Source organism: Schistocerca gregaria, chromosome 2 (genome assembly GCF_023897955.1).
Source record: "Schistocerca gregaria isolate iqSchGreg1 chromosome 2, iqSchGreg1.2, whole genome shotgun sequence".
Lineage (NCBI taxonomy): Eukaryota > Metazoa > Arthropoda > Insecta > Orthoptera > Acrididae > Schistocerca > Schistocerca gregaria.
The window spans coordinates 383,399,813-383,417,082 of record NC_064921.1 but is presented as its reverse complement, the minus strand read 5'-3'; the positions used below and the strand labels follow the sequence as shown (position 1 = coordinate 383,417,082).

Genomic DNA, 17,270 nt, shown 5'->3' with positions numbered 1-17,270 from the left:
AATCATCCTAACGACAAACACACACACCCATGCCCGAGGGAGGACTCGAACGTTCGCCGGGACCAGCCGCACAGTCCATGACTGCAGCGCCTGAGACCGCTCGACTAATCCCGCTTGGCTTTGAAGCTGATGCCGAACGGTTCCACTGCCCCCAACATGCGTCGCACATAAGGGCCACGAAGATAATATATGAGAAATTAGGGCTCATAAGGATGCTTATAGATAATCATTTTTCCCTCGCTCTATTTGCGAGTAGAGCAGAAGGCAAAATGAGAAGCAGTGGTACAGGGTGCCATCCGCCACGCACCATGCGTCGGTTTGCGGACTGTCGATGGAGATGTAGAAGATGAAGAAGAAGAAGAAGAAGAAGAAGAAGAGGAAGAAGAAGAAGTCAAAGAATAATATGTTGGTCTAGAGTGTACATTCCTTCATCTTCCTAATAGTACTTCCGGTAACCTGCAGCTCGCCAGATGCAATTAATGTAAAACTTTGAAATGAGTTAAAATAGAATGACGGTCACAAATAAACCTCCAGCTATTAGAAAGAGGGTCATAATTAAACGACTATCTTGATGGACACCACCATATAATATTAAAGCTCCTGATAACCACATCAACGACTTGATATTTAAAGTAATATAGATAGAAGGAAGAAAAACACAAGAGGATGTTTTCAAAAGCGTCATGCGTGAAGCTTTACGAGGATATTGTGCAGTCAAATAACGCCATAGCCTGTCTAAAGCTCAAAAGCATTCGTGTTAGTTGTTGCTTCCGTAGAAAAGTCTTTTGTACAGAAGCTTGCAGAAGGAGACCGTTATCAGAGGTAGGCTGATACCCACTGAACGCACACTGAAAGTGAATACAGCTCAGGCCAGATCCTAAGACCCAGATACTGTCGATAATGCACTGTCGATAATCCCCTCCATCTTTACCGGGCGGCATACAAGTGTAACACTACGATAGCTACTTGGCATCTGCGGTCCTTCAAAGGCTTCATAAAGATAATTAAAATAACTTGCTTCCGTGAACCAAGAAACCATTTTTCTCATAGTGCGATAAAAATTGTGCAAACGATTCCTGTAGCATTCTCAGCAGAGCACAGGATCATGCTGTATTGGATTTTGTCGCAACTTGGGCCCGTGCTCGTGTTGTGGGCCGGCCGTTGTGGCCGCGCGGTTCTAGGCGCTACAGTCCGGAACCGCGCGACCCCTACGGTCGCAGGTTCGAATCCTGCCTCGGCATGGATGTTTGTGATGTCCTTAGGTTAGTTAGGTTTAAGTAGTTCTAAGTTCTAGGGGACTGATGACCTCAGATTTTGAGTCCCATAATGCTCAGAGCCATTTGAACCTCGTGTTGTGGTAGACACAGAATCCAGCTTCCCCATAATAATAAGGGCCAGTTTTATCAACTTTATCATTCGTGAAATCAAAGACTCAACTGTCCCTCTTAACAGAAAGTCGGCACTGACAGAAAGCCAGATCCGACTGGCAGTACCAGTGATCTGAAAGAAATTCTCCGCCATGGTCTCGAAAATTGCTCACTCGCTGGTAAGGAGATTTCCATTCTTTATCACAGCATTAGTATGTATGGCACCACCCACTTCCCTGTAATACCCCTATACACTCCCGGTGCATAGTATAGTAGAACGTTTGATGGAGTCCAAAAACTGTTGCCACGATCTCCTGTTGCCGTCGTCAACTATACGCCATCCTTTACGTCTCACCACCCAGAAAACTGCGAGGTTCTTATCAAATGATCTCCATTTGAATCATTTGCACATCCACACAGCTGCACGCACGCCAAGCGACATTCATTATACCTCCAAGAGACAGGTGATCTTTGGCATGCAGGTACCAGTAGCGTCAAGCATTGTTTTCGTAATATTATCCATCCATATTACCGCTCGTGGACTCTACTCCGAAGCATAGTAAGCAGGCTGTACCGCTCCCAGCTCGCCTTGCAGAGCATTTACCTGGGCTACGGTATCTACAACTTCATTAGGGAGCATCTGTAGGAAGTATACGCTCACAAGAAGGGCACATACACTGCTGCTGTAACTACTTGCACACTAGTGTGTGGGAAGGAATCGAGGACTGATGTTTTTCTTTGATGCTACGACCTCACCGTACAGAGGCTTGAGATAAATCTCGTGGAGATAAAAAATTTCGTCCTCTTCATAAATGCCAAGGTCTGGTTTTCTGCTACATGTATCCTTAATCTATTGAAATTCCATTGGTTAAACTTTTCTACTTCTGGCCCCTTTTGTTGCCAAGTTCATAAACTTCAAGAAAGGACTGGTTGCTTACCTCCCGTAGGCTTCAAGCAAACCAGACTTCGTTGGGTTCGTGTGACATCATCGCGCAAAATTGGTCAGAGGGCTCTGGAGCTCTGGGTGTTAGTTTGTCGGTTTTCTTTCCGCAGCGAACTTGTATGCGCTGAACGCTCTGGTACAACACCACAGAGGTGAAGCTGCGACATCGACTGCCTCAGCAGCTCACTTGGTGAGGGCATTGTCTGCGAGAGTCAAGATACTGGCTTCACGGATCGGTCTGACACAAAGTTTTCATCTGCCCACAAGTTTTAAAAGCACACACATTCCGCCGCAGAGTGATATATTCATTCTGGATTCTGGTTGAATGTCTCGCAGTTTCTTGTCGGATTGCTGTAGGCACCTTCGTAAGGCTGTTAGTGCCCGCTTCAGCAGAACCGATGGATAACACAGTGGAAGCAGTACCCTAAAAAGTGTACAGGAGAGCATAAATATTTGTATTGGTACTACTAGTTTCTGTCTGTTCGGCTATGCCAACGATTGTCATAGGTATTTTTCATATAGGAACTAATGATGGCGGCTTTAATGAACTGGACATTTTGTCCACTTCGTTATAAGGAAGCCTCTATGTGATTTTAATCTACTGCAACATCTTTTCTTCAAGGTTTCGAAAATTGGTTTATGGTAGATTAACACACCCATACATTCCTATAGGTACAATGTGTTACTGCTGTCTAAATATTGTTTCTCACACCTTTGATTGTGAAGTGTGGTAATGTGGTGAATCTCTTACAATAACATTACAGTTTGTGGGATTTGGTGAGTTCCTAAATTTGCCCCAGATACGAACATTTTGGTGGGTTGTGGATATGCAGACATTTCAAAGCTAAAATTTTGCAGTAATGGAAACAAAATAAAGGGATATTTTATTTCAACCAGTGAGGGCCAGTGTGTTAAAATGTTATCATTCAAGGTATTAGAATTTTCTTTTATACAATACTTATACTCAGCTGCTCGTGCTGTTGTTTTTTACAATTCCCTTATAAGATACCTCTTGCTGTGTGGAGGCGTAAATGATACTATGTCTTACATTCTTAGTAAAACAGTTCGTTATTTATCACTTCTATTTAATTCAGTAGAGGAGCACATTTTCGAAGGCACTCTGTTAGTAAACATGTATTCTTTGTTACAGGTCGATTATATAACAAATCTTCCTTCTGTTTCACAAGACATGCAATAATGTGATAACATGATAAAACTTTATCTACTGATTACTTCAAAAGAGCCATCTATAAAAGGAGAAAAGGAACGGGACTGGCTAACTATTTCATCAGATCGTCTCTTGTTAACTAAAGCCGAACAACATCGGTTATTTTCATTATAGATATAGATTGTTTCCTTCTCTTCTTGTTATCGTTTGGTTAAGCGCATCATTACTGAAGTTAGTTTTTCTATGAAGACTCAGACAGAGTTACCCAGTTAGGTCACCAACAGCTATCGTTGAAGTAAAGGAGATCGCCAAGACAATGGCGACACTTCATTTATTTGCAGTTTTACACCTCTGTTTAATGCCAGTCGCCATATCAGTAAGTACATTAATTTATTCAGCATAACTAATTACTTTTCGTACAACGCATTCTGCATCACACAGTGTGTGTATTTGTTACAACAAGAAAAACACACTTTGCTATGTCGCTAAAAAGAATCGTTTTTTAATCGCTACGTATTTCAAAAAATGGTTTAAATGGCTCTGAGTACTGTGGGACTTAACAGCAGTGGTCATCAGTCCCCTAGAACTACTTAAACCTAACTAACCTAAGGACATCACACACATCCATGCCCAAGGCAGGAAACGAACCTGCGACCGTAGCAGTCGCGCGGTTCCGGACTGCGCGCCTAGAACCGCGAGACCACCGCAGCCGGCGCTACGTATTTCTCAGGGGTTTAGTTTCAATTTCACAAAAGAATCTAGAATTTTAGTTCGTAGCTCTTTTCAACGAAAAGTAGTTCGACGTTTTAAAATGTATTAAATGAGACCTTGAAGGCCGCAGAGGAACACTAAATTCTCAACAGAACCTGCTTTTTTTTTTCTTTTTGTGAAACAATGTAACTTATTTTATAGCCTATTAAAAAGATATACGCGACAGGAAGCTTCGGAAGTTTCTTTCGGTAACCTTTCTCTTCTGACAATATTTCTGCGACAGTGAAATAATCATTGCACATTTCGTCTTTCCCAATTTTTTTACTCGTTTTCCACGAGCTCTGATGATCATGTATTCACACACTCTCTAAAGTACCTCGTGTCTTGCATGCAGTCCGCTACTGCTTTTCCTTGTACTTCAGTGAAACCACGTTTAAACGTTCAGAGCGATACTTCGTAACTTGAAAGGGGTCACCAGTCTGCTGTTTGATATTTTCAAGATTCTTATTAACATTATGTAATTTTCATTGTTTTCCTTAAATATTTTACAGGCTGTCGAGTATGTTACAGTGGAAACAGAAGAAGGCACATTGAGGGGTCAGATGTCCGAAACGTTAACAGGCAAACCGATGTTCATGTTTCAAGGCATTCCGTTTGCGGAGGCGCCAGTTGATGATCTCCGCTTCCAGGTAAGTAGCTGTTATCACACACTTAGTGCTCCACAATCTGTGTATTTGTCTTGTGGGGAACTTTACACATACAAATGAAAACACTGACAAATGTTATGACCGTAGCTCCAGATGGGCTGTTTATTAAAACACATAACGTTTTAATGTCACAGACGCCAATGGGAAGTTTGAAGAGTGAATAATTATCCGGCACAAAAACTGTTACTGTTTTGACTATACAGGTGTCATAACTGTTGACAGGTTTTTAAAAGCGACACTGGAAAAATTACGACACGTATCGCAATTACACTCTCACATATGAAGTACGAAATTACAATGAAGTTAATACCCTTAGCTGGATATAGGCACTGATATAAGCTAACGGGGACAGTTGAAAATGTGTGCCCCGACCGGGACACGAACCCGGGATCTCCTGCTTACATGGCAGACGCCCTATCCATTTTATTTTGTTTGTTGTTGATCGTTGTATTTGGTTGCTGCCGACGTCACACGACATCCGTTCAAGTTCTTTTGTTGATTCTTCCACTCAGCTCTCTGAACGAACACGCTGAGCTATCGTGCCGGCAATCCATCTGAGCCACCGAGGACACAGAGGATAGTGCGACTGCAGGAACTTATCTCTGGGACGTCTCCGGTGAGGCCCAGATTCTCAGCTTATTGTCCCGCACGATATTCATAGTTACCCTGTCCATCACAGTCATTACTCGCGGCTTTACCGCCGATTCCCGAAAGAGTTCGGACACTGTTTGTGCGTCTGCATAGAAGAAGATGGTCAAATGCCCGGTGAGCCTTAACTATATATCTGTGAGGCTGGTATGCGTTCTTTCGGACATGTCCCAAAGAACAGATACCGTCTTCATATACCTATGAAGTATCTTTGCTAGTCTTCATATACGGGGAAAATCACCGAAAACTATACACAGCAGATATTGTGGAAATGTGAATTGCTATTGATGAGCAGTTTTCACAGAATGAATTGGCGGTCAGGGACTTGCACTGTTAGTCAACAACCAAATGATGATAATACATAGAAAGTGTTTTTTTTTTTTTTTGTAAATACACACTTCTTAATGAAACACCAAGAGGCTGAAAATAGGGTAAACTAGAATGTCAGCAGCGTTTGGTGCATGATTCTAGCGAGAGTTGTTTATGATGTATCGTATTCTGAAAAGTATCCACACCAATACTTGTAAAAAAGCTGTAGTACCGCACACTAAAGAACAACACGAGTGCACACACTAGTTCTGTGGATTCTGACGGGTAACGAGACAACTGACCATCTCTGGTTGTGTTCAAAATGGCCAACGGCAGCGACAGTACACGCTTGCAGTTTGGTGTGGAGCGAGTGTTGCACACGTGCTAGCATTTCAGCGATGTCCGAGGAGGCTGCAGTAATACGTCGTAGCATATCATCGGGTGTAGTAGGTGTGTCCTTGTACACAGCGTATTATAGGGGCCGTCGAGCACTGCAGAGGGTGGTAGTACAAAATCACATGAAAGCCGAAGGAATCACTCGGGAGTTCCAAAGTGCCACCAGCAACAAGCAATTCAGACCCTCATAAGCCACGCGTTTCTGTAGTCAGTACAAACTGACGCTTCAAGTGGTAGCGCTTGATAGTGGATGAATGGAAATGAGTGACGTGGGGTGAGGAATCAGTCTTCACGATGTGGCCATCCGACGGAAGGGTTTGAGTTTGGCGAACGTCTGGAGAATCTTATGGGCCAAAATATATAGAGTCAAGAGTGAAGTGCGGAGGCGGTGGTCTGACGGTATGCAGATTATTTTCGCGGTTAGTGTGTAGTCCTCGTATTGTGCGTATTTTCCGTAGACAGTAGCGAGCCAGGGTGTGAATAAGGCATTCAACAAAGCTACGATCCACCTTGAAAATATCCTCCGCACACACTTTACAGCACTTTGTGCTGAGTATAGAACAGTTCAAAGATGATGACTGTTTGTACCATCAAAATATTGCACCGCTGGAAGATACTGGAAGTTATAGGATTCCGTGAAATTGTGGGGAGGTGCACGAGGGAGTTGCACTACAAAAAGAACTGTCAAAAAACGACTCTAACGGCACAAAGGCAATTGCAGAAAAGGGGAGATCGGCAGATCAGCTGTTGCGGAACATGTTTTACAGGCAGGCGACCACCACTTTCATTTTGATAGGACTCAAGTACTTGCAGCTACAAGCGTAGAGATTGTGAAACACCCCAGGAATTTCAAAAGGAAGGAGGAGGTCGTGAAATTGAACGAAATTTAAATTCTGGTGCTGAAGAAGATGTGTACCAGTCTTCCACCATGGGATGATAGTAATAGCGGACGACGGCAGTCGCCAACAGACAACTGCGATCACTATTAGTAATGTGTGACGTCACGCCAATGAGCGGAATCTCGCGGAAGCGGAATTTTGCCGTAGTCAGTATCGAGCCAGGGTGTCAAAGGGACATTCACCAAAGGTACGATCCACCTTCAAAATATTCTCCGCAGATGGGGACGAAACGTCGGTTTTAAAGCGAATTCGGCAGAGAAATGGTTATGGGACACAGCCCTCGTCGGCCTATTCACCTTCAATATTCCCGATGCACAGGATCCGTATACCACTGACAAGGTTTGATGTAAACGGAGCGTTTATCCGAGAGCGTACCTGAGAAATCTAGAGACGTATTTATGTGCGAAAGGAAGAATTGAATGTAACACGCTACTTGTGACAAGTCAAACTCTGGATGAAGAAGAGGCGTAAGTAGCACGTATGAATTTTTCTGCACAAAAGTCTTGGCTACATACTGAAAAGTTGGCGAAGAGGCGAACGCAAAAATTAACGTTTCCGGAAACAGCCTGCGCCACTGCAGCGACAGTCAGTGGCAGCTTATGCCGCACGTTACGCTGCTCTGAAGGTAGCGCTGGGAAAAGCTGACTGGTTAAAACCGGTACCGATAGTTTTCAATATTTGTTTGGTCTCGGTTATAACAGGTGCTTCTTATTTTTTACTATTAACCGACTAAAGAAAACCTGCCCTGCTAAAGTCTTTCATTTTTTTAAATAAACTGTATTCGTAAAATATGTATTACCTTGAAATATTGCGTTTTTATACAGAGCCCATACACTCTTTGTCAGCCTCTATCGAGCTATCGAGATTGTCGTTCGATTTGAGTCACGAGTGTGTTGTAGTATCGTATTTGGCTCTACAGTACTTCGATCTCGGTATTGACAAAACAATATGGCTGGAGCACGCTTGACATTCGAGCAGCAAAAATGTATTGTGAAGTGGTTTTACAAGTCTGATAATGCCGTTGAAGTGCAACGTCAGTGGGGGCGGGATTTTGAAACAGAACCGACAACCCGCCTAATAATTAAACTCATCATTGACAAGTTTGAATTGCATGGAACGATTCGTGATATACACAAAGGAACGTGCAGCTACAAGTCCTGCTTCGTTAGCTTCCGTGTTTGAAACGTTTGTTAATCCTCCACCGAAGTCTGCTGCGCAGTGTGCACTTAAAGTGGGGGTCAGCAGTACAATTGTACGAAGAATTCCGAAAGCTGCAAAGTAGAAAGTTTACTTTCCACAGTTAATGCATGCAATTAATGCAGATGGTACTGATCGATGAATGCAGTTTTGCGAATGGTATCAGCAAATGGTAACTGATGAACAATTTGTGACGAAGGTAGTGTGGATTGACGAGGCAGAACCGTGAATCGACATAACAGTGTGTACTGGGCACCGAGAAATCCGCATGGTTATGTGGATAAAGCTACCAATCTATCAGGGGTTCATGTGTGGTGTAGACTAAATGGTTCAAATGATTCTGAGCACTATGGGACTTAACATCTGAGATCATCAGTCCCCTAGAACTTAGAACTACCTAAACCTAACTAATCTAAGGGCATCACACACATCCATGCCCGAGGCAGCATTCGAACCTGCGACCATAGCGGTCGCGCGGTTCAAGACTGAAGCGCCTAGAACTACTCGGCCACATCGGCCGGCGGTGTGGACTATCATTCAGGGGCTTAATGGGACCCTTTTTTCTATGATATTACTGTCACTGGAGAAATGTACTTGGAAATGTTACGCACATAAATTTTGCCAGGTATACGTGCGCTTTATGGAACTGATAAAGAGGTCTTCTACCAAGAGGCCGGGGTGCCACTACACTATCACCTAGCCGTACCAGGTTTCCTGGATGACAATTTTCCGGGGCATTGCATTGGACGAAGAACGCCCATTGAGTTCCTTCCATGGGCGCCAGATCTAGCACCTATGGACTTTTACTTCTGGGGCACTGTGAAACACAATGTCTATCGACGTACGCCACGCAAGCTGGACGAACTTCGCCAGGAGATTAACAGCGACATGTCAGCGATCTTCATTCCAACATTGTCTGACGTAGGTGCGGCGACCACTCGTCGTTCTGTTATGTGCACAGCCGCCAACGGTGACCATTTATAACATGTTAAGTGACCATGTGCTAAACTGAAGGTTGTACAACATGTGTGTTGAATTAATAAATGTAAAATAAACACAAAAGGAATAGTTTTCGTTCCTTAAAGTGTGTATACATTTTTTCCGGCGTACTCTGTAGAAAAGGGTAAAATCTATCGCTGTCATTTAAATAATAATACCGACGGTGACGAATAACAAACACATAGCATAGGAAATAGCGTTCCTGAGACAATAATTTACCTGTTACCATGAGACGTGGCGTATGTGTTTGTACATGTGTATATGCAGTGGGCTAGACTTACCCCTTCTGGTCTGTATGGCAGTTCCTCACTGTCGTCGCCGGTCAAAAGAATGGCACAAACCGTAGTCAGGAAATATTTTACGAAGTGACGTAATAAAAGAGGAAGCAAATTCTGGTAATATTAATAAATTGGAAGCATAGCAATTCATTCACAGTTTCAATACAAATGGAAAGACGATTATCTACTGCCTGTGTCTACATAATATGCCTTTATCTGCTTATATCTCTTGAAAATGGACAAATTAACAAGAAAAATAGAGTTCTTCAACCCAACTTTTCACCCTATAGCATTGACTACTCGCAATGCTTAAATAGTTGTATGATCACCAATTACAACATGGTTTTTGAGCAAAGATTTAAAATGTTAGAATCAGTAGGAGAATACCATTTGATTTTGGAGTATTCAAGCACTTATCACTTTGCGAGATAAGCGGCAAACGGTGGAAGTACTAACTTCTTCTTCCTTTGCTTCTCGTATTTTGATCCTATGTGTCTTGAAACTGAGGAGGAACCACTATAACAGTAAACGGGATAATCGCCATTCTTAACTGGAGAGCTATCTAGACGGTGGAATGATGTGCTGGGACTGGCGTTGCACTTCGTGTTCACACTTCCCTGTAGATCAGCCAGAATACGATGCCGTGCAGTGACGCGCCATATCGGCAGAATACCGCGGATGGGAGGAATGACGCATTTAGGTGAGACTGAGGACGACATCGGAATCAACGCTTGCGCGATGCACATGGAAATGATGTGCCGGATCATCTCCGAGGGTCACGAAACTAGAGACGCCGTAGGTCCGAAACAAGGAAAAGGCAATGCTAGCGGCAATAGGGGTTGCCAGAGATGTTCATGAACCGGAATTACCACATCCGCGAAGTGTGATACTGGCGACCATAAGCACAGCGGGATGTGAATCAGTATTGTGATGATCTAACAATGCCGGAAGTGGCAGAAAGCCACTTTTTCCTCGTAGGAATATCTGTGGAAGTGATTGAGATCTTGTCTCGAAACGAGTTGTGACGAAATTTCCATGTCGTTCACGCTTATAGGAAACTACTGGAGAGCGGCAGGATATTAACGGAGACTCCTGTTGAGAATTCTCACTTAATAAAGCGCCTGGTGAGGGGGTTTACGCAAGTTCCTCTTTTTTTTTCTTTTTTTTTTTGAGTGCTCTTGCTCAATGTGCTGACGTGCTGATGGAAAGAGGCGCCGTAATGAAGTGGAGCACGAGGACGGTATAGGCCTATATTTTGCTTCCGAGCCTGATCATATGGGATGCAAACATCACCGAGGGTGCTGTCTGTGCAGTCAAGCGGGAAAATGGCGAAGAAGTATTTATAAGTGGGCCACGGGAGCTGACTGGTAACATTAAAGAAGGAGTTCTTTGATGATGCCAGTATTCCTTCAATAGGACGTGAGGTCAGTTCCACGCAGCCGGGAGATACGGAGGAGGCTGATGATAACTCTGTTGCGACAGGATAGAGCGTCACAGAGGTGTCAATAAAATTCAGAGGGCCGGGGACAGGACATGCATATGCTTCCGTGCAACCCCACGTCGCCCTTACGAGATAGTATGTAACGAGAAGGGAGACACGTGCAAGTCCACAACAGTCACTCCGAAAGCTGAAGAATCTTCTAATGAACGCGACGAGACGACTTCTAAAGCCGGGGAGACAGCTGTAACGATGTCAGTGCCAAGCAAAAATGTTTCAAATGGCTCTGAGCTCTATGGGACTTAACTTCTGAGGTCATCAGTCCCCTAGAACGTAGAACTACTTAAACCTAACTAACCTAAGGACATAATACACATTCATGCCCGAGGCAGGAGTCAAACGTGCGACCGTAGCGCCTAAAACCGCATGGCCACTCTAGCCAGTGCCAAACATATGGTGAAAAATGCACTGAAGTACGTGATAAGGTAACAAGACACGAAGAGGTGCCTTATCTATAAACAGAGTGGGGCCACACGCCAGAATCACGAGTGAGCGTTATCTCGAACACGTAAGAGACGATCACAAATGTGAGATGGTTATCAGGGACCGACTGTTGTTCCACGCATCTAATTGGTGCGAAAAGTTTTCGACGACAGTTTTCGACGTGGAGGATATTCCGTGCGGGAGTGACTGTAAAAATGGAGCAGCACCAAAAAATAATAAATGTAGAGTAATGAAATTTCGGAAATACCTTTGTCTACATAACATATTTAAGTGATTAACACTGCAAGATCACAGGTTAAAGTAAGTGCTAGATAAACCACTGAGGATGTGAAATGTTGCTACACAATAGCTTGTGTAATGGCCAGAATATTGAGCTCAAGCTAGCAGACATGCATACATTGTGGTGTTCACGTGCCAGAATCAGATTGCGAGACGGAGCTCCATGGCTGTTGCACTTGTGCGATCAATACAGGGACTATTAATGCCGTTTTTGGATGATGCTGCAGTTGCCGTACGATGATGTCCCACATGCTCTCGACTGGAGACAGATCTGGTAATCGACCAGAACCAATCAAAATGTCGCCGCTGTGTAGAGCACGTTGTGCAAAAACAGCGGTATATGGGAGAACGTTATACTGCCGGAAAACACCCCCTGCAATGTTGTACGAATGGCAGGGCAACAGATCGAATCACCAGAATGACGTACAAATTTGCACTCAAGGTAAAGACAAGAGCACTCCTGCTGCCATACGAAATCGCAGCCCAGGCCATAACTCCAGGTGTAGCCACAGCGTGTCTAGCACGCACACAGGTTGGTTACAGGCCCTCAATTAGCCACCTCTTAACCAACGCATGGCCATCACGGGCTCCGTGGCAAAACGAGCAATCAACAAACACAACAGACCTTCACCCTGCCCTCCAATGAGCTCTCGCTTGACGCCACTGACGTCGCAAATGGCGATGGTTTGGGCTCAGTGGGAAGCACGCTACGGGCCATCTGCGACGGAGCTGTCCTTGAAGTAACCGAACTGTATCAATTCGTTGTGTCACTGTGGTGCCACCTGCTGCTCAGACTGCTGCTTGAGATGCAGTGCGATGCACCGGAGGCACGGCCCGGACACAATGGTCTTTTCTCTCGCTAGTGTCGTGTGGCCGTCCGGAGCCTGGTCTTCCTGTGACGGTACATTCTCATGACCACCGCTGCCAGCAATCACGTGCAGTGACTAGATTCCTGCCAAGTCTTTCTGCAACATCCCAGAAGAAACATCCAGCTTATCGTAGCCCTGTTATACGACGCCTACAAACGCCTTGAGATGTTGATAATGGTGTAAATGCATTTTTTCTAACATCAACTCACTACGTCCATCTCAAAGGTAATTGACGCTGACGATCGTTACAGCATACATTTAAAGGAAACGTGATTTGCTTTCTGATAGTGGTGGTCCGATATTGTTCCATTAGTGTAATGACACGCCAACCATCCTGATTTAGGTTTTCCGTGATTTCCCTAAATCATTTCAGGCAAATGCCGGGATGGTTCCTTTGAAAGGGCACGGCCGATTTCCTTCCCAATCCTTCCCTCACCCGAGCTAGCGCTCCGTCTCTAATGACCTCGTTGTCGACGGGACGTTAAACACTAACCACCTACCTACCTGTAATGACACGCAAACTGTGATGGGAGGTTTGCCTGCATGCAAATTATTGTCATAACACAACTCTACTTCAGTGTCTGCAAAGTCAGTACTCGGATGTTATGTGCCGGTATGTACATGATCGGAAGTAGGATGCTTGTGTACCATAATGCTGTTCGTTTTCATTGGAGACGAGCTGTGAGGAGGCCAACCACTCACAATAGCAGCAAATGGTCAGAAGGCAGAGGAACCTTCAGGTCACTGGGCACTGCGGACAGAGTCTCAACCTGTCCATGGCTGGCGGCTTTCTCTCTCGATGTCTGGTCTCAGGCGACAGAGCGAAGGGTGCATACTGTATTCAACGTGTCTCGGGCGGTTTTCTCCTGTTTTGGCACCACAGTTGTGCTATTCTTCGGAATGTATCGTAGAAATTGTGACTGAGGTCCACGGAATTGCCGACAGAACGCCACCACACTTAGCACTCCGGTTATCGTATTTCTTTGGCGCCCGTTGCCAGAATGCTGCCTGCAGAAAGTCCTAGCGGAGGCTGTGACAGGCTGCTCGACTGCTATGTCAGCACACGTTTGCGGTCATCATCAGCAATTGGAATAAATTGTGTTTACGCCCTGGTTGACAGAGCGTTGTGGTGGGAGTCTAGATGAATTTCTTGTAAATCCGTAATTGGCGGGAGTTTTCTTTACCGCCGACGATCGGCCAAGTTCTGGCACAGCGAAGCGGACCCTCTCTTGGCGGGGGACAGAAGAGAAATGACTGGAAAGGAATCGATCGTGTATTTTGCCAGTCTTGCTATGGACTAATTTCATTCGCAGTTTCACTTGTCAGGCCACCAGAACAAACGCAAAATTTTGTTGGCGGTCGCTCTTCCATTGGTCTCCAAGGTGGAGGCCACCTCCATGCAGTGGAGCTGACCATTTGTAGCAGCCGTCAGTGTGTCAGCAATATAGGCCTCTAGGATTTCGATTGATTTTTCAGTCGCCAAAATTTCGAAATGTGGATTCTCAGCGATGCCATCGACAGAACCACTTTGTCTCCTTTGGTGAGAGTAGGTTATTGCCAACACCTCCGTCAAGTGAGGACTATTTATATGTTTGGTTGACCTTAAATATATAATTATTTGTTGTAAATATTCAAGACCAATTTAACATTCCATTTAAAGGAAATATATTTGTAATTATAATTTTTTTGGACGGCATTTATATGTTTGGCTTACCTTACATATATAATTATTCATTGTACAAATTCAAGACCAATTTAGTGTTCCATTTAAAGGAAATATATGTAATTGTAAATTTATAGGACGGCATTTATCTGATGAACAGTCACACTCATCCAAACTCCTTTCCCATAATTATTTTTGGAGGGGTTTATTGATCAATTAATTCGATGAATAAATTGTATCAGAGGCTAGAAACACCAAGTAGGTTTCTATCAGAGCCGATAGAAGACTACGTTACACACTTTGTGCAAATTCAGTATCAACGCACTCGTCTGCAGATCGTGCTCTAGTGGATAGCGTTGCTGTGTCAGGATCACAGTGTCCTGGATCCGATTCCCGGCCGGGTTGATGATTTTCTCTGCCCAAGGACTGGGTGTTTGTGTTAACCTCATCATTTCATCTTCATCATCATTCGTGACAGTCGTTGGACTGGACTGTGCACAAAAATTGGGCTGTGTAAAAATTGTGATTTGGTACGGAGACTGATGACCCCGCAGTTGAGCGCCCCACAAACCGAACATCATCATCATTATAAACGCAACTTGTGTGTTCTCTGCATAACATCATGATTCTGCCCCCTAGCTTGTATATCAGTTAAGGGTCCCACGATAGCAACCACGTATCTACTTTTCAAATGCACCTAGCTGATAATAAGCAGCTGGCCTCTGTTACCAGGTATTGATGTGCGTACTTCCTGATAAGATACCACAATTTTTCTGGTGCATTACACTTTCCATACACAGCAGCTACAACATTTGGAAACTCTTATTAAATATGGAAACTGATAAAATACAAACAATAAAACGTATGAAAACAGTCAAGGTATACAGCGTGCTTATTAGAACTTAACGGTAAATACAAGAAACCGTTTCAGGATTCTACTAGCTACGCGCTACAAGCTAATACTATTAAATAAGGGAACATTAAATAGATCCTTCTTAATGCAAAATGTAGCTATCAACGGGACTAAATTTAGATAAGTACCTTAGAATAGGCAGCATCGAAGAAGCACTACCAGTACAGTGCGCTTATATGGGTACATATACATACATGTAGAAAGAAACACCTATCAAAACCACTCATAATTTAACATACACAAATCCTTTTACGTTCTGGCATGGAAACTATAAACATTATCACGGAAAACACAACCAAAGCCAGACAGCGCTGCAACGACACTGAAACGGCAAATGAAACTTGGCAAGCAAAATTAAGAAAAGTTTAGTTATTGCCAATCATACATTGATCACGCACAGAAGCACACAGGTCACTCCAGTGTGGCAAACAGATAGCGTAAAGAATTTGTTATAAAATGCTTCTCACAGTCTTAAATTTTCTTCGGTATTCCACTCATGGTGCAGTGAATGAAGAAGACAACTATTATAATTGCGTAGGCTTCCGCGGACAGAGTCAGTCTGCATAACTATCGTTGGCGCAGCTGCCATCAGTCGGCTGCTAGACCGACTTAACAGGTTATAACACCTTCACGCCCATGTCTCCGCATATGCCGTGTAAAACGTGCGCCTCCTCCCACGGTGTCACGAGAAGAGAGACATGGCGGCGGGCATCACAAGGAAAAGAAGCACTTGATTCGACGTCTAATTTGACTCAAAGCCGCTAAACGGAGGACACCATTCAGAGCGAGACTTTGCAGGCAGCACCCTTTTAAATCAGACAAATGGAGCGTGGCGCACACTCTAGAGGGACTCCGTATCTCTCGTTGCTAGGTTACAGCGTGCAAAGATACTGTAGCCCAAAGATTACAACTGATAGTAAGTTCACGAGCTTATAAACGAGTCAATGTTTGTTTCTGTGAGCTAATCCCAATACTTGAAGTGTATCGATAACACATTTCATGTTGTTGTGTTCTTTATGTTCTCTTTTATTTATGATGTCGCAATCTTATTGTTGGGCTTTAAAGGTACAGGCTGACAATTATTTAACTATGTGAAATAAACTTCTGAACGGTTTGCATTAGACGTTCAAACTGCACCACTGGTCTTGGGGCATGATGATAATCAGTTGCGCATGCGCATGGTTTAGTGACGAAGCCCACTTTCATTTGGATGGGTTCTTCAATAAGTAAAATTAGCGCATCTGAGGAACTGAGAATCTGTATTACGCGATGGAGAAATCTCTTCACCCTCAACGGATGGTTGTGTGGTGGGCAATGTCCTGTCCCGGAGTAATCGGTGGGATATTCCTTGATGGTACGGAGACTATCGAACTGGACGGGAAGGTTTTGGAAGATGATTTCACCCTCAGTATCCAAAGTGACCTTGGTTTCCACAAGATGTGGTTCTCGCAAGATGGAGCTCGACCCCATCGCGGAAGGAGTGTCTTCGATGTCCTGGACGTGCACTCTGGAGACCGCGAACTGGCTCTGGGGTACCGAGAGACCACTGGCAAGGGCCTCGATTGACGCCATATTCTGCGGATATGAACACATGCGCCTGCTTTTCGTGGGGCTGTACTGCAGACAAGGTGTACGGCAATAAGCCCAAAACCACTGCTGAGCTGTGAACAGCCATTCAGGAGGCCATCGACAGCATCGATGTTCCGACGCTTCAGCGAGTTATGCTGAATTTCGCTGTTCGTCTGCGCCACATCATAGCCAATGATGGCAGTCATATCGAACATGTCATAACCCAAAACTTCTGTAGTGACATTTACATGTTGAGTAAAGTGTGTGCACGTCATAGATTGTAACTAATTTACGTTTTTTTTTTACAGCGTTCAATAATTGTCTCCCTGTAAATGAGCCACATCTATTTCTTGTTTATTGTATTTATATGACATTTATTGCTTGCATTCCGCTTATCTGGCTATTGGGGGTGT

At 44.1% G+C, this 17,270-nt stretch overlaps 1 protein-coding gene across 1 annotated transcript in view; it reads left to right on the top strand.

Annotated features, from left to right (window-relative positions):
• The first annotated feature begins 3,668 nt into the window (after positions 1–3,668).
• The window catches only part of LOC126320799 (esterase FE4-like), a 77,986-nt gene continuing 64,384 nt past the window's right edge, over positions 3,669–17,270 (top strand). Inside the window, exons 1-2 of the mRNA XM_049994123.1 lie at positions 3,669–3,854; positions 4,741–4,878. Coding sequence (XP_049850080.1) covers positions 3,795–3,854; positions 4,741–4,878 — 198 coding nt within the window. The 5' untranslated portion in view covers positions 3,669–3,794. The remainder of the gene's footprint in view (positions 3,855–4,740; positions 4,879–17,270) is intronic.